Source organism: Lissotriton helveticus, chromosome 4_1 (genome assembly GCF_964261635.1).
Source record: "Lissotriton helveticus chromosome 4_1, aLisHel1.1, whole genome shotgun sequence".
Classification (NCBI taxonomy): Eukaryota; Metazoa; Chordata; class Amphibia; order Caudata; family Salamandridae; genus Lissotriton; species Lissotriton helveticus.
Window position 1 is genome coordinate 771,357,379 of NC_136063.1, and position 18,973 is coordinate 771,376,351.

Genomic DNA, 18,973 nt, shown 5'->3' on the forward strand with positions numbered 1-18,973 from the left:
TTTCAAACTCTCCAAAGCTAGCCAGCCTTCTTCGCACTTTTAAACAATCAGAACAGGAAGCTCTGCTGACATCGCCCTTCTGTTTTTGGCTTGTATGGCGAGTGAAGCAGTAAACTCCACTCCCGAATTTTCCAAACTCTGAGCTCCAAGAAGAGCACGGAGTGGCAAAATTCCACATACTCTCGTTTATTACACATCCAGGTACAATATTCATATAAGTTAATTCCTTGTGCATATTTATCAACGAACCGTGAGAGACACCCACTGCCATTGCAGTCCACACACTGGAGTGGAGAGCGAAGTTGGATGCCCACCACCATCTTAAATAAACTAAAATCTCTGACCATATCCAACAAAGTCCAAATGAGCCCTGACGCGACACGATGAGTGGAGTACCCCCTTCAGATCTGGTGCCGCTCGTACATGCCCATAGGTGCTCGCACCAGAACGCGCGACTACCTCCGCTTGACCGGACCGCTCTTTCTCACTTTACTGGTACTGCTACTAGACTTGCTGGAGGACTTTGAAGTGAAGAGCTTGGTCATAAATTCAGACACATCCGGGAGTTCAGGGTTTGAATTCAACATGTTCATCGATTGCTCCATTTCCCGTCTCATCTCAGGATCACTGGTGTTCACCACTTTAGGCAGCAGCACGAAGATGAACAGCGGAAGCACCATCATCATCACCATTGGGTTCATCAGAAAGTCGCTCCATCCCCAGGACTCCCACTTGATGAAGTAGGAAGGTGGACCAGAGGATTTCATTTGCAGAGGGTATAGGAGACGCACAACCTCCGAGGTCTTGATGTAATTCACAAACCAGGCCCTCATTTTGCCTTTTGAAGTGATGTCCACACGAAGAGGCTCAAATCGGTACACTGGGGACACAACTTCAACAACATAGGAGCCAGAAGGAACATCATGGACCATAAAGCTGCCATCGGTTCTGATGAAGCCCACATGCTCCTCGCCCTCCACCAGCACACGGGCGGCTCCGATCCAGTCCTGGGGCCGCACCTCGGGCACCACGGCGCGGCCCTTGATGCGGAAGCGCTCGGGGCCCCCGGAGCCCGCAGTGAACTCCGGCTCAAAGGCGCGCGCGCGGCACCGAGGAGCAGCAGCGGGAGGAGCGTGGCGAGGGGGCCATGGTGGGGGGGCTCACGGGCGGCGGCGGGGGGGCTGAACCGAGGCGGCTGAGGGGGGGTCCGGTGGGGGGGCTGACAGGAGGCTCCGTTCACGCCGCACCGGCTCTGTCAACACACTTCCGTGACGTCAGCGCGCACTGGTCACCCCGGGGTCACTGTCGGCACATCCACACACTCAGCTGGCGCAGTGAATTTCACCGCCCAACACTATGTATGTCACAGATTTTCAAACTTTCCAGAGTACTCTTAGTCAATTATAAGGATCCCTGCTCCTGGGGGACACTTTTTTTTGGGGGGGGTAGAAGTCATTCCAGAAGAGGCCACAAGCAAGGCCCAGTTCAGGTCCAATTGCAGCTGGTCAGCTGATCACTCCAGGAAAAGGGCTTCTTGCACCCTTTGATGTCCAGCTTGCCAAATCTCAACCAACTGGCCCCTGCAACACACTTCTTAGTGTTCTGTCAATCAAGATTTAATCACTCAATTGTCGTGATCTGTTCATTCGAACAGCCATGTCTTGAGTTCTTTACTGAATGCTAGAAAATTACTGCAGTCCAGGGGTGCAGCGGATGGTTATTCCAGGCTTTGACCTCCCGCAGATTCGGGGGTGTCTGCAAGGAAGAGGTTAGGCAGATCATAGGTGTCTGGTTGGTAAGTGGAAGGTCATCCATTAGTTGATGTTTGCTGGTTTATTGTTGTGCATGGACTTGTATACATGAGTCGACATATTGAACTGACATCTTCCCTGGATCAGGAGCCAGTGTAGCTTCTTGAGGTGGGGTGTGATGTGGGTTCTATCTGGGGTGGTCGAGGAGAGTCTTGCAGATGGGTTTTGTATATTCTATAGTCTCTTCAGGAATCATGGGGTGATTCCTACATAGAGTGAGTTCCTGTAAGCTGTCCTGCTGGTGACAAGGGTCTGCATAACCATTCTTCTTGTGTTGACTTGAAGCCACCTGAAGATCTTGCGGAGCATGCGTAGGGTGTGGAAGCAGGTGGATGAGACTGTGATTACCTGATTCTTCATGAATAGCTTGCTGTCCTGGATGATGCTGAGGTTGCAGGCATAGTCTGTCGTAGTTTGGGAGGGGCCAAGTTCAGCAGGCCACCATGTGTTATTCCATGACGAGGAGTTGTTCCCAAAGATGAGTATTTCCTTTTTGTCCATGTTGAATTTGAGACAGTTGTCCCTCATCCACTTGGCGACAGTAATCATGCATCTTTAGAAGTTGGCTCTTGTGGTGTAAGGCTCTTCTGACAGTTATAGGAATAGCTGCTGTCAGCATAGGAGATGATTTTCAGTCCAGGTGATCTGATGATGTTGGGCAGGGAGTAATGTACGTGTTAAAGAGGGTGGGGCTGAGGGACGATCCTTGAGGGATGCCGCAGATGATCTTCTTGGATTCCGAGGTGAGCGGTGGGAGACAGATTCTCTGGATTCTTCCGGGGAGGTATGAGATGATCCATTTGAGTGCATCTCCATGGATCCCAATGTGGTGGAGTCTGTTGATCAAGATGTGATGGGAGACGGTGTTGAAGATGGCTGACAGGTCCAGGAGGATGAGGGCTGCCATGGTCCAGGAGGGCTCTGATGTCAACAGTGGCTGCGATTAGTATTGTCTCTGTGCTGTGGTTGACTCTGCATCCTGAATGAGAGGGGTCCAGGAGGTTCAAGTGTTCCAGGTGTTTGGTGAGTTGCTGGTTGTTTGCCTTCCCAAGAACCTTTGATGGAAAGGGGAGCAAGGAGGTGGGATGGTAATTCTTTGGTTCGCTGGTCGGCAGAAGGTTTCTTCAGGAGGGGACTCACTTCAGCATGCTTTTAGTCTTCAGGGAAGGAGGCCGAGGTGATGGATCAATTCAAGACATTCTTGAGTTCACCGCAAATCATCTTACTCCTGAGACTGAAGATGTGGTGAGGACAGGGGTTTGTGGGTACTGCTGAGTGCATGGAGTTCATGATGGAGATAGTGGCTTGAGTTGTGAGTGGGTCCCAAAGGGTGAGCATGTGTTCAGGGTCTGTGTTCATGGGTGTGAGCAGACTGATGCTGTCAGCAGCAGAGGTTTGGGGTTTGAAGTTTTCATAGATAGTTAAGATTTTGATGTGGAAAATGTATGCTGGGTTGCCACACAGTTCTTGGGAGAGAGTGGTTTTGTTACTGGTGGCTGTGGGGTTGGAGAACTTCCTTGTGATGGTGACGAGCTCCCTGCGGCAGTTTGTGCTGGCTTCTATGCAGTTTGCACAGTTGTTCTTCCTTGTTTCTTTCAGGAGGCGGTGGTACTGTTCTAGTGCTGTCTTGAAGGTTGTGTGGTCTCCTGTTCCTTTACTGGTGTGCCACTTCCTTTCTAGTTGCCCGCAGTTGCTTTTGGTGTATTTCAACTCTGCAGTAAACCACTTGGCTCTTGTGGTCTTGAGAACAAGTGGGAGCAGGTCCAGTTTACACACAAAAAATATATAGACAGTAGGTTCAGTTTTCCTCTGTTCTTCCAAAGGCCTAGATGTGTTCTGAGGAGCTGCGAGTGAGATGCCACTTTTCTACAATTCACTAGCTAGTGGGTGAGGGTGACATCTCAACACTCTGTAACCAATGAGAAAAAACTTCTCAAGGACAAAACATTCCTCTGGAATGGAGCCAAGCTGACTGTAATTAGCCCTGGGATCAAAGCACCCCTTTTCCCAAGATCACATGTTCACTTAAGTAGGAGTGAGTAGGCGTCACCCTGATCCTTGCCAAGTTAATTTTTATGCAGCTGATGATGACTAAGAAGAACAACTAGAATTATGCATATTCTGAATGCACTTTATTAGGTCTATTATAGAGATCAACTTCAATGGCATACGCACTGAAATTGCATTTGTACTTTAATTGTTATGCACTGTATGAAGGCTGGGAAAACAACAAGAATTGTGCATATTTTAGATGTCAATGAATGCAGCATAAAAAAACAATATAGTAGTGTATGACCAAAGGTTTGCAAGGTCGTATTCATTCAAAAAGTCGCACAGTAATATGTTGAAGATGAGTAGAATGGTGTTCGCAAAATGCTGTTATTGAATTAGGTTGTTGAGCACACATGTGATTCATCAAAAAATGAAAAACAAAAATGAAAAAATGGAAACAAACAGTAATGTGATTGAATGTAACCAAGACTATGAAACAAACAACTGCCTGCCTTCTCTATACAGACACTCTCTAGGTGTGTGTTGGGAATTTCACAGCTAACTATTCAGCACTTGGTCCAATCAAAGGCTTTCCAAAACATGCCAGCCATGTTGGCAGTTGAAATTGAAAAATAAGAATTAAGAAATAAAACCACAGATTGTTTAAAAGAACACAAGCTGCTGTGTAGTCTTTTCTTTACTGCAGGATGAGGTATGAAGACTGATTGGAGAAGGAAATAGCTATTCACACAAACACACACACCCACACACACACACACACATACATACAAATATACAAAACAGATACAAAAATACATAGCAAACTTGCATTCATTTGATGGTGTCATCTGTGCAGTCATCAGTGAGGTAATCAATGATGTGACTTTGAGATGTCTTCAGGGATGTTATCAATGATGTCATTTAAAATGTCATGCATGGTGGGTGCACAAGTTATAGTTAACTCAGTAAATCATTACTGTTAAATTTCAGAGCTTTGTTTTATTTTTAAATGGTAGTTTTACCTTATTTAAACACCTAACTATATTGTCAATTTAACCTTTGCTTTATTTCTGTGAATTTCTAGGTTTTTTTAATGTAATCCATGAATCCATGCACAGAGGTGGTGTATGAGAAGGCCAGGCAATGCTTACCAACTCCAATGAGCCTTGCACCCCACCCCTTGCTGAAAGTTGCCATTCACCCACAGCATGAGGTTGAACACAGGGCCTGGCCTCTGAACTTACACCTTGCCCCTCACAAACCCCAATCTCCCCGGTGACGCCACCCCACAGTTTACGATTTTCTTCATTTTACCCAGTGCCACAGTACTCCCACGGTACTGCTGCCACTGATAATGTGGGACCATGCAAGCCCCACCCAGGCACCATGGAGTTCAAGCCTGGGCAGCAGCTCCCGCAGAAGTATTGCAGTAAATCACGAAAAGGCCAAGATGGTTCCCACAGGAGTAGCACGGTACCTGCAGCACAAAAAAAATATTTTTGTTTCACGGGACGGGTCCCTCTGAGCCAGCTCCCAAAAGTCCAAATAACAAAAAGCACACTTTCTCAGTAAATTTATACATTTGTGCCAAGTTTTGAGTAATTCCATTCATCTGTGTTCCCCTGCAGCTGCTTTACAACTATTGTATAGGAAATATAGGAAAACATTGCTTTTGGACCCTGGTGCCTTGGCCTCCACTTGAAATGACGTTTCAGGACTTTCCAAGAATGAATGCCTCTGTGTAGTTATAGTTAGGTCAGAGTTTGCAAAGAAGAGAGTGTTTTTTGTTTTGTTTATGATCTTTGCAGCTTTTGATGAATCTGTACAAAACCTTCTAAAAATAAAGTTTATCTACCTTAGCTCCTTCTTGGATAGTTTGATATGTTCTGTCAACAATGGGCCAAGAAAACTTTGATTTCCCATTTTAACTTGTCAAGGAAAAGTCTGTCACAGATGCACAACAAACGGCTGAAAGAAATTACACTAAATTGGGAAAATAATTAGAACTTTAGTCAGAAATTATGCTTTCTGTGATTTGATGTAAAAAGTCCAACCTATTTGTGGAAATTTGTGTGTGCTTGAAGAAGTCATCATTGGGTTATAAAAATAGGAATATCTGAACAGTTTTTTACCCTGTAGGCTTTGATTGGTCACTTTGAAGGGGATTACTCAAATTGATCAATCCTGATTGGTTGTCCACAGCATGAACAGTATGTTGTGGCATCAATTTCAGGACACAGGGATATGGTCCCTTGGTCCTCAAAATGAATATATATATATATTACGGACAAGCTTATAAGAGTTCAACCATTGATATGTTGTTATATTGCTCCTCATTCACATAGCATATAACAAACATGATGGGAGGTGCAAGTTATATTATTTAGTTCGCTAAACTGGTAGGGCAATGAGGTCCCCTTCCATCCTAAAGGCCTCCTTAAGACTAAGTGAATTTCATCTCCCCAAGCAGCAGTGCACCAGGAGGTGCATTTGCAGAGTGGTAGAGAAAGGAGGCATGGCCTCTGATCACCTCTCATCAATCCACCTGTGTGGGTCTTAGTAGAGGTAACACTAGGGCTAGATGACGCCCAAGGACCCTCAAGAGGCAAAGGGACTTCATCCTCCAAATAGTAATGTGCCAGGAGGTGCATTTGCAGTGTGATCAAGAAAGAGGTGTGGCCTGCGACCACCTCTCAGCAATCCCCCTGTGTGGGGCTTACTGGAGGTAACAGGTGGGATAGTTGGCCCCTAAGGACCCTCAGTAGCAAAGGGGACTTCATCCGCTAAACGAGGGCGTGCCAGGAGATGTGTTTGCAGAGTGGTGGCCTGGTATTAGAACTCAGCAATCCTGCTGTATGGGACTTACTAGAGGTAATCGGAGGGTAGTTGGTCCCCAAGGACGTCCTTGGTGGCCAACTACCCCTCCTGCTATCTCCAGTAAGTTCCACACAGCAGGATTGCTGAGAAGTTGTCAGAGACCACACCCCCTTTCTCCACCACTCCGTAAATGTGTCCCGGGTGCACCACTAGTTGGGGGACAAAGTCCCCTTTGCTCCAGAGGGACCTTGGGGGCCCAGAATTCCTGAGAGCTGGTTGGAGGCTCAGCCCCCTTTCTCCACTACTCTGCAAACATGACTGCGAGTTAAAAAACCTTGGAAATTCACAAAATCAACCAAAGGTTACAGGGACTCTATAGTCAGCAAATAGAATTTAAAAAACCTTGAAATTCACTAAAAAATATAATGTTTACTGTGACGTTATAGTTAGCAAATAGAATTTTAAAAACCTTATAAATTCACTAAAAAATCTGGAAGTTGGCACCAGACCGGACTAGTTGAAAACTGGCCAAGACACCACCTGACGACCACACACCCGCACCAAACTGTTTTTATCAAAGGTTTTTGTTTTAAAACATAGTATATTTTTTCTTACAGTCTTTTATCGGAACGTATGAGTGATCAATGTACATTTGTAATGGTTTTAATTAACCTAAAACAATAAAAAAATTACTTACTTACTTACACTAAAAAAACAGAGGTTACAGGGACATTATGTTTAGCAAATAGAATTAAAAAACTTTAAATATTCACAAAAAAAACAAAGGTTACAGGGACTTTATAGTTAGGATGACATTTCACTCGTACAAAACCAGAGAAATTCAGCTGTTATAGTTACCTGAGTTAACTATATCTTGCACCCCCGCAATGCACTGCTTATAACCTCACATATTACATCACTCATGACATGGTCAGTGACATCACTGATGACATCTCAAATGACATCACTCATGACATCAGTGTTTGCGTGTTAACATGCTTTTCCTTTACATTTGTTTAGTGCCATGTACAGCATTGCTGAGTTCTGAATTTCTGTCCCACAGCATCTCCCTAAGTAAGCCTAGGATTGCTCTGCCTTTCAAACCTGAGAGCCAAGTATTAATATTTGGTTGTGGTTACTAGTTTGGGGTCCCTACCTATGGACGGGGACCAAGGACACCAGAAATGAAAAATACCTCAGTTCTCACTATTTTGGCCCAGTCAGTTTGATTGCCCTGAGATGCTGTATTTTTCACAGATTTCATTTAGATGGTTCATGGAAAAGAATTCTACCCAAATACGTTGATAATCCTGATTGTATCTGGCCCTCCCGGATGTACATTGGACATCTCCACGTGAATGTGTGGAGCCTCACTTACTCAAACGATGCCACAGGTGTGACTGTTAGTAGTATTTTTTTTCACCAGTGAGAATGTATGATTATTAGTTACGCAATCCAGTAATTAGGGTGTGATTTACTGGACTGCATTCGGATCCAGCAGGTTTCAATTTTAATCCAGCCTTAAACATATGACATCATGAGACTGGGCATCAGTTACATTATCTGTATGCGCCTCACTATTCCTTAGTGAGCCCTGACAAACTTAAAAGCCAGCCTGGCATAAACATGCGAGATTTTGGGCGGTGCATGTATTCAGGTATAGGTATATACCAACTGATTTCTAATAGAACCACAGTTCTGAAATTTCTTCAACAATTTGCAGCTCGAACTACGCTTTCACATAAACCTGAAGTTACTTTTATAAATAGCACATATTATGGAGAGCTGCGTTACACAGAAACAATTTGCCTCAAAATGCATTCTGCTGGCTTATTGAGTATGATTAAATTCAGTGCAAACATATTAGCATATGAGACAGTATAGTTCTGAAAACATACACACACTGAACTTTTTATCGTTTTTATCTAATTTTGTACTGCTTTTTAGGATACATGATATCGAAATAAAGCTTGTTACAACTACGAAAACATACACACATATAAAAAATGCGCTATTTTCTCTGATGACTGTAATACACTAAAATGTACATTAGCACTGTACATACAGTTAGATTTTATTTCAATCATATTAAAACTCACAAATTTATGTTTTTTGTGTTTATCACAAAATTGATTGACATTTTAAAATGAACAGAATCAAGTTGGTGTACTTACTGCTTTGGTAACTGAGAGAAATCGATCATAGCTTATAAGAACAATGGTTCCTATTGAAGTCACACACAGCACGGTGTCTACTGATAACCAAAGCTTGCAAAGAAACCTGCCAAGTAGCCACCTTCCGGTTAATACATACGGAATGTAGAGAGGAATTGAGAAACTCCCTTGAAAAAGATACAAAAATAACAATAGGTTTATTACAATTAAATATTTTAGAAAATATTTAATTTACACTAATGAAACTGATACATAAATATGAATATTTGGGACATAATCAAAATAGTTTATGAGACAAAGCGGATTAAGTAGAACATTTTTCACACTTGTGCCAAAAAAGTGTGATCTAAACTCCAGAATTCCTGCGTACTTCGTGGCTTATTTATGAGCCCTTGCGTCACTTTTGCGCCACCGGTGTGTCACTTTTTGTGACACACCAGTGGCATAAAAAAATATCTAGGTAGATGCGTCACTTTGTAAACCCCTGCGCTACATTATACCTGCGCCAGGTATAATGTATGCAGGGTGGGCGTCCCCCCGCAAGAAAGGGTCGTAGGAGTGGCTCAGCAAAATCTATGAGATTTTGCTGCGCCACTTATAGGACGCCAATGCGTCAAAACTTTACTACTGCCTCATGGCAGGCGGAAGGGTGACGCAGGCCATTTCACATGGGGCTTCCTTGCAACATGATGCATCATAATGTAAATATGACGCATCATTGATGTCGCAAGAATGGCGCACTGAGAAGTGGCGCATCGCTGCTTTCACGCAGCGATGTGCTACTTCCCGTAAATGAGGCCCATCCTGACTAACGAACAGTAATGGCAAGCCCCACTGTAATAAGAACTAAAATAGGTGCCTAAAGAAAGAGATAGAGAAGGAAGTTGCAATGAGGGAAGAAAGCAAGAAATAGCACCAATTTAACCTTTTGTGCTCTGAAATCTTTTAACGCCTTCGCTGCCGGGGTTATTTTCCCGCTGTGCTGGGGGGGAGGGGGGCGCGCACAGCGCCCGCATGCTCATGACGAGCTGAGCTCATCATGAGGCACGGCGCTCCTGTGCTCATGACGAGCTCAGCTCGTCACAGGTGCATTAACTGCCGTGGAACGCTCAGCACGGCATGCGAGCGTTCCACGGCTCATGACGAGCTGAGCTCATCATGAGCACCGGAGCACCATGGCTCATGAAGAGCTCAGCTCGTCATGAGCATGGAAGAGGTTAAGAGGCGCAGACAAATAATTTGGTAACAAGAGCTTTATTAAGAGGGGAGGAGAAACCCTGGACATGTCCTTCCAGCATCAACTCTCTTCTACTGTCCGGTCCACCTTCCAGAACCCTGGAAGGCTAGCAAACATCATGAGGATGCAAGCCCAGTTGCTAGGACACAACAAATTCCTCTTTTTTTTTAACATAAACAAAGATCTTATTACTCAACCTACGTGCAAAGTCAACCACCCACCCAAAGGCTGTTTTGGTATTTCTAAATGCTGTAGACATTTTTCTAACTTCTGCCTATCAGCTATGTGCCACACCTTCAGATTAGAAAATCTGTGCAAAATGAACTAAAAATACATGGAACTAGAGAAATATATATATTACACCAGGCCTCAACAATCCTAAAAATTGCCAAACTTTGTCCCTTAAAAATATATAGGGGCATATGTAGGTAGGTGTTTTGCAGAATCCCGGGTGTATGCGATCGCAAAAGCGAGTGTTCCGATGGAGGTAAGTATCTTGCCTCACAAAAATGCGAATCGCAAACTTAGCAATTAGCAATTCTGTGAGGCAATGAATCTGCAAATCCAATTGCAAATTCACAAGGTGCGTGTCAGTATTTGCGCAAATCGCAAATATTGTTTACGCAAATTGCGAATTCGCAATTTGAGATGTAGAAAAAAGTCGCAATTAGCAATTTCACGAAATTCACATTTTTGCACTTCTCTAATACCATCAACTCTGACCAGGTGGTAACCAGGTGAAACCTATTTGAACAGGCCCACAATGCCACTGGGGCTTCTCACAATGGCTGGCCTGTATGTGATAGCCAGGAGGCTTCGAATCCGAGAGGCTGAACAGAGAAGGAGACACCAGGAGAGGATCTACAGAGCACGCATCACCCTTTTCCAGCAGACCAAGGAGGACATCCATGTGCACTACAGGCTGCACCCAGACAGTATCCTGGAGTTGATAGAGGAGCTGACACCCATACTTGAGCACCCCACTTACAGGGCACACACCTTTCCCACCCACATACATGTTTTGTGCTCATTGCACCTCCTAGCATCAGGGAGTTTAAAGGGGGTAATAGCCGCAGCAGGAGGGGTCTTCCAGAGTGCACTTTCGCGTTTCTTCCACGCTTTCCTTGATACTATGATTCAGAGGATGCATCACCACATACAATTCCCAGACACACAGCAGGCACTTTACCAGACCAAACAAGATGTTTATCAAATAGCACAATTCCCCCACGCAATTGGCTGCGTAGACGGAACCCATGTCGCACTTTCCCCATCACACAATGAGTATGTGTTTAGAAACTGAAAATCCTCTCATTCCTTAAACATCCAGGTAGTCTGCAATGCTAAACATGTAATCACAGATATTGTAGCAAAATTTCCAGGAAGCACACATGATTCCTTCATTTTCTGACACTGTGGTTTACATCGCAGACTCATAAATGGTGAGTTTGGAGAGGGATACCTGCTAGGTAATTGCATGACACAAACACACACAAGTAGGAAAGGTCTGAACTGGCAGAACAGTACTTAACATCAAACTGCTTTTGCCCTGCAGGTGACAGTGCATATGCTGTGCGTGACTACATCCTCACACCCTACCTCAATCCAGCTACAGCAGCAGAGCGGAGGTAGAACAGTGCCGAAAGAGCCACAAGATGCACCATTGAGAGGACCTCCGGAATCCTAAAGAGCTGTTTCGGGTGCCTCCATAAGAGTGGAGGTACCTACAGTACAGCCCTTAGACGTGTTGCAAAATTGTGGTGGCCTGCGCAATGCTACACAACATCGCTACCAAGAATGGCACCCCAGTGGATCTGACAGATGCAGACACATCAGATGAGGAGGATCCAGCTCCACAACACAGACGTGTAGGTGGAGCCGGGGCAGCTGCCGGGCGCCTGAGATGTAATGACATCACACAGAACTACTTCTAGGTGAGAATGCAAAATGATGATGTTAAAAAAATATATGTTTATTCCCTTAACAGCAGGATTACTAATGTCACACAGCGTGACTGCAATTATGTTGGTTGCACATGTTGATGCCACAGTGCCATCATTGGTCAGAGTCACTTAGTCCATATGGCATGTGTTGCCTCACAAGAAGGCCATAGGTGCATGCTGCCCCTTCATCTCCAGCGTGCACGCCCTGTTGCCCTCTTTCGAGCTGCACACTGGCCTCACTGCTCTCTTCCCCTGCTCTGCCCTGACGCCCACTCCGGCGTCTTTCAGCAGGAATTGAGGAGCTGGGGTGCTCCGGCTTGACTGGCCATCAGTGTCCAAGCTGCCCAGTGTTCCAATGCCATCGGTGGCTACAGCACGCATTTGGTCAACCGCATGCGTGACCTGCACCAGGCCCCTATTCACATACTGGCAGCAGTGTGTCATTTCGTGTTGCATGCTAACGCATCTTATAGCTAGAAGTGAGATGGCGGTGGATTGGCAGTTCACAGCCTTAGTGAAGAGGTCCAGGCGGGTGTTTCGGCGGTGTAGTTCCCTGCGCCTGGCCAGCCTGTCTCTTCTGATCTCCCTACAAAGAGCCTCCAAAGCTCCAGAAATGGTATTTACCCCGAGCCGCAACATATGGCAGTTGTGTGTGGCTAGTTTGCGCTGTATTGATAAAATTCCTTTGCCTTGCAGGTGCTGTGCGCGTAACATACTGCCCTCCGGGCCTGCAAACACTGTGTCTGTTTCGGTGGCCCGTGCCCTGCGTCTTGCACCACTGCCGTTTGTGGTTTGTGCACTGGACTGTGGTGTGTTCTGCCTTGGGACTTGGCTTGGACCTGCCTGTGACTCCTCATCGGCATCTGTTGACTCTGACGCAATCAGTGGCAGTGGCAGAACGATTTTGGGCCGTTTGGGTGGCGCGGGTTGTGTTTCTCTTGTTGCACCCTACTCCTCCTGCCCTGCCATGGCCCACATTTGTAGCTGTCTCCACCCCTTCAGCCACTGTATCCTGTGTTGTTGGTGGTGCTGTAATATTAAATGCACACATTAGTTGTGTGTCATGTTTATGTTTTTACAGCATTAAAGTTGGTATACAACTAATCACATAACTACTACTTGTCTGTTTTGCACATTGTAAGTATGACTCTTCCCTATGTACCCTTTGTATGTGTCACAGGACCAAGTATCAGTGCATGGGACTACATTTCCCATAATGCAATTGTGGGTGAGCTTGTACATATGTACTGGATTTCTACTCAGGCATGGGTGTTTGGGGCTGTGAGTGGAATGGGTATGTTTTGGGGATATTGTCATGCATCTTACCTTGTCTGGTGTCTGTATTTTCTGAGCTGTCCAGATCAGCCACGCCCATCACAGACTCAGGCATAAGTGTGCCCTCCATCAACTCCTCCAGGGGCGTCAGCTCTGGTGCAGTTGAGGTCCCACTTCCAGTCGCTTTTGCCTCTGCTAACCTGGTGGCCACCCTCTTCCTGGATCTTTGCCTCATATCATACCACCGCTTGCGTAAGGCATCAATTGAGCGGTCGGTTACGCCAATCGCATTTACTTTCTCTTGTATGTCGTTCCAGATTCTCCTCTTCCTGGCCTCTGGAACACGGAGTGAGCTCTTTTTAAACAGGAGGGCATGTCGCTCACAACCTCCTCTGTTAGCACCTCAATCTCCCTCTCAGAGAACTTTTGTTTCCTCTTTCTGACGTGTGCCTCTGGCTGCTTGTCACCCCCCTGAGAATCCATTTTAGCTTATTGGAAATGCAGATCCAGAAGCACACTCCCTCCTCACAGTCTCTCAGGCAGCAAATGAGTCAGACACAGGTGCTGGTAATCTGGTTGTGATGTCATCATTCTGCACCTGGATTGCTATTTTCCGTTTTTGCGATTCCTTATTAGCGATTTCGCAATTAAGGAATCGCTGTTTGAGTAATCGCTTTTTAATTCTGCGAATTTTTGATGATAGCTATTACTTAGCGATTTAATGACCTATTTAGCGTTTTGCAATTCCGAAAATGCGATTTGCAGAAAATCGCATTTTCGGAATCGCAAAACATATTTTACCTACATATGACCCTTATTCCCACAAATGTCCCTACTTCTACTTCCAGACCGTCCAACAGCAGACAAACAAAAAGGAACAAAATCATGGTGCCTTTCCTCCCTCAAACAACACACTTTTTGCAGTCTAGTACTGAAATTACCTAATTTCTCCAAAAATATATAAGTTCCAGGGGTTTGTGTGGATCAGAGATTGAACACAAGAAGAGAGTGATGCTTTTCCTCTGAAATAGAAATTAAAAATGACTAAGGGCTAAACAAAGCAGTGGAAGGACAGGAAGAGGAATTTGCTGCTGTAAGTGTGAAGCCTCTAAATTTCTTTGGCACTTCCTTACTGTAAAAAAAAAGGAAAAATGTATTTAGCACTCAGTCACGCAGTGTTTCAGTGCTTTCTGCATTACGATGTATCCCCAGAATGGGATTTTGGTTACATAACTTGGTGTAATGCCATAATGTCTGTAATTCTGAGTACATTTTGTTACACAAAAAAATGAAAATAATCACATTGATGTAACAACATTTTTGCCACAGCATACTTGAGGGTAAACATTCCCATCCACCATCCAGGGGGAGCAGAAAGACTGATTGTGCCGATTGGAGTGTGATACCCTTCCCCTAAAAACAATCCCTGTTGTCTAGGGATGTGGATCCTGGCTTGGGGGTCACCTTCTGAGGATCCACTAAGGAGGGATGTTCTAGTAAATGGGAGATTCTCCACTTTCCAACAATAACTTTCTCACCAAAATTGGTACTTCGGGGCCGAGATATGTCCTGAGCTCCAATGCTAGTGAAAGCCAATTGTTTCGATTGTCTCTTATTTCTTTCACTTTTACAAGTGATGAAATCAGTGTGCCATACATACCACAGGGATTCCCAGCCCTGGCTGCATTAATGTGACCTCCACATCAACAATACCAAGTTGTGAAACCTCTTGGTGTGAAGGTCACATTAATAAAACGCAAGGGGTTAAAGAATGACCCCTGCCATATTAGACACTAAGCTTGATTTAGAGTTTGGTGAGAGGCTTAACGTCCATCAGGGTGAATCCGATTATAACCTCTAGTACCCTGACTGCACAACAACTCACTATATTTAGAGATCTCTGCATGTCATGCGGTAGAGCCACAGCAGCTCTTTTGAAGTCCAGCACCTCTGAAGGCACTGAAGGTATGCTAAGGGCATTAGAACTACCTCATGTAATGTGAAGCGCTCTGATACCCAAGGGTCTTGTTCGCGCTATACAAAACTCTAAATAAATAAGGGCCTGACATGCTTCATGCAGCCACTCAGCAAACTTTATCATTTGTCAAAAACAAACTCCCAAAATGGGTGTCTGTTTTTTCAAAAACAAAATACTAATGACCATGAAACCTTGGAAGTTATCCCCTGGCATGTGGGGGTCATTTGTTAATTTTTCTGTTTAAGACCACCATACAGGTGGTGGTGGTATTGGTGGTGGTGGTGGTGGTAGTGGTGGCTGTTGTATTCTTGGTGGTGGTATTGGTGGTGGTGGTGGTATTGGTGGTGGTGGTATTAGCCATATTGGTGGTTGTGGTATTGGTGGTGGTGGTATTGGTGGTGGTGGAAGTGAGAGTGGTAGTGGGGGTGGTGGTATTGGTGGTGGTGGTATTGATGGTGGTGGTGGTATTGGTGGTGATAATGGTGATGGAGGTATTGATGGTATTGGTGGTGGTGGTGGTATTGCCATTGGTGGTGGTGGTGGTATTGGTGGTGGTTTTGGTGGTGGTGGTATAAGTGGTGTTGGTGGTATTGGTGTTATTGGTGGTGGTACTAGTGGTATTGGTGGTGGTGGTACTGGTGGCGATGATATTGGGGGTGGTGGTGGTATTGGTGGTGGTGGTGGTATTGTTGGTGATATTGGTGGGGGTATTGGTGGTGGTATTGATGGTGGTATTGGTGTTGGAGGTATTAGTGGTGGTATTGGTGGTGGTATTGGTATTGGTGGTGGTGGTATTGGTGGTGGTATTGTTGGTGGTGGTGGTATTGGTAGTGGTATTGGTATTGATGGCCGTGGTATTGTTGTTGGTGGTGGTGGTATCGGTGGTGGTGTAGGTGGTGGTATTGATGGTGGTGTATTGGTAGCGGTGGCATTGGTGGTGGTGGTAGCTTTGTTGGTGGTATTGGTGGGGGCGGTGGTGGTATTAGTGGTGGTGATGGCATTGGTGGTGGTGGTATTGTGATGGTGGTGGTATTGGTGATGGTGGTAGTGGTATTGGTGATGGTATTGGTGATGTTAATGGTGGTTATGTTGGTGGTGGTATTGGTGGTGTGGTGGTGGTATTGGCAGTGGTATTGGTGGTGGTGATGGTATTGATGGAGAATCCGCGGTTGCGATTAGGATATTCATGTCACGAAACTCCGACCGCGGCGGACGGATCATAACAAACACCGTCCGTGGTGGACGGAACACATCTAACTCCGTCCGCGGCGGACGGAGCCTAATGAACAGCCACCGCTGCGGACGGGATTGACCGCGGAAAAAGACACTTTTACCGCCATACCTGTGAATACTCCGTGTCCGCAATTAGGATAAATCCACCTGTACCACGGTATGCACAGCCATCCACGTCCGCGGCGGAAAGAATGCAACGATAAACAGTGCATCACTGCGGAAGGCCAACACGCACAACATCCCTAACGTCAAACAAATGTCAGAAGTGTACCGCAAGTACCAAGCAAACATACGAAAATTGACAAGGCCCCCCCCGATACACCAACACCAAGCACAAGCCACCATGACACGCCCCAAGTACCCAATAATGCACACTAGTCAACACGCCCACCTACCACCTGACTGGCAACAACCATTGAGACACGACTATAAAATGACACCCACACACTACCACAATCCTTTGCATCACAGCATTGCTGCTAGCAAGAGGCCCTAATCGATATACAGCTTACTGAAATAGAAGACACACAACCACCACCCTACCACACCCACCACACCATTCCTACACATCACACACCACACACCTGCACCCCCAACCCACTCAACCCACACACTGCGCACCACACACCATGGCACCCAAAAAAAAACCTAAATTCACGGAGACGGAGTTGAAGGTGATGGTAGATGAAATCATCCGTGTTGAGCCCCACATCTTCGGGGCCCAAGTCCAGCAGACCTCCGTGGCCCAAAAGAATCACATGTGGGACAGAATCGTCAGTCGGGTGAATGCGTCAGGGACCGTGCCAAGGACGAAGCACGAAATTCAGAGGCGGTGGCATGACCTGAAGACCAGGGTCAAAGGCATCCGCGCCAAAAACTATGCAAGAGCCAATCATACTGGCGGCGGAACACCCCCGGAGCCCATACCCTACACCGATTGGAAGGAGAAGGTGCTGGTTATACTTCACCCAGAGAGCCTAGACGGACTTGAGGAAGGAGAAGAGGCTGGTAAGTACAAACCAAGCACCACGATCACTACGACATGGTCAGCCTCACGCAACTGAGAAGACACATCTCCCAGGCCCCAACCCATTCACGTCGGACACGAACTCACCAAAATGTAAATGGCTAGCAACATGCCCCCATGTCCACAGGGAGGGTGGTGGTGGTGGGTGTGGTGTGTGAGAGCCCACAACTACAACTCCCAACAGGCCCCCATGTTCACGGGGAGGGTGGTGGTGGTGGGTGGAGGGTGGTGGATGGTAGGGTGGGTGTGGTGTGTGAGAGCCCACAACTACAACTCCCAGCAGGCCCCCATGTTCACGGGGAGGGTGGTGGTGGTGGGTGGAGGGTGGGGAGGGTAGGGTGTGTGGGGTGTGTGAGAGCTCACAACTACAACTCCCTACATGCCCCCATGTTCACGGGGAGGGTGGTGGTGGTGGGTGGAGGGTGGTGGAGGGTAGGGTGGGTGTGGTGTGTGAGAGCCCACAACTACAACTCCCAACAGGCCCCCATGTTCATGGGGAGGGTGGTGGTGGTGGTGGGTGTGGTGTGTGAGAGCCCACAACTACAACTCCCAACAGGCCCCCATGTTCATGGGGAAGGTGGTGGTGGTGGTGGGTGTGGTATGTGAGAGCCCACAACTACAACTCCCAACAGGCCCCCATGTTCACGGGGAGGGTGGTGGTGGTGGTGGGTGTGGTGTGTGAGAGCCCACAACTACAACTCCCAACAGGCCCCCATGTTCACGGGGAGGGTGGTGGTGGTGGTGGGTGTGGTGTGTGAGAGCCCACAACTACAACTCCCAACAGGCCCCCATGTTCACGGGGAGGGTGGTGGTGGTGGGTGGAGGGTGGTGGAGGATAGGGTGTGTGGGGTGTGTGAGAGCTCACAACTACAACTCCCAACAGGCCCCCATGTTCACCGGGAGGGTGGTGGTGGTGGAGGGTGGGGTGTGTGGGGTGTGTGCGACAGGACACAGAAATGTGTACAAATCGATATAAACATGTAATGTCCACATTACTGACCAGCTCTATCTTGTCCCTCAGGTGATCGTGAACTGACTGGGGAAACCAGCACCCGGCCGCAAGCATCGCCTCCCACACATACCGGACTCTCTGGGGACGATGACACAGGCAGCTTCGGTGCGGAGGATGGAGCGGGCCCAAGCAGACAGCCAGGGCCATCTGGCTCACAGGGACTACCGGGCCCGACAACCGTCGTATGTGTAACTCCAGCGACACCTGCCTCAGTGATCTGCAGAGTCCCCACCACCACCACCACCACCACCACCACCAGTACCACCAGTACCACCAGTACCACCACTCCTGCCTGTGCCACCCTGCCTAACCCAGCGCACGACGCAGGTCCATCGGCCTCACACCCAAGCAGGGTGAGTGGGCCACAAAGGAGAGAGGCGACGGCACATCAGGCAATCAGGCGACCCACACTCCACCGCACTGAGGAAGGACACCTACCCCATCCTGTGGCAGAGTCCCTTGAAGCCCTAGCCA

The 18,973-nt window shown here is 46.8% G+C and overlaps 1 protein-coding gene and 1 pseudogene across 1 annotated transcript in view; both read right to left on the reverse strand.

Moving 5' to 3' along the window:
* The window catches only part of LOC144828056 (histamine H3 receptor-like), a 140,008-nt gene that overhangs the window by 79,771 nt on the left and 41,264 nt on the right, over positions 1 to 18,973 (reverse strand). Inside the window, exon 2 of the mRNA XM_078686192.1 lies at positions 8,795 to 8,961. Coding sequence (XP_078542318.1) covers positions 8,795 to 8,961 — 167 coding nt within the window. The remainder of the gene's footprint in view (positions 1 to 8,794; positions 8,962 to 18,973) is intronic.
* On the reverse strand, positions 418 to 2,312 carry LOC144826831 (endoplasmic reticulum membrane protein complex subunit 7 pseudogene; annotated as a pseudogene).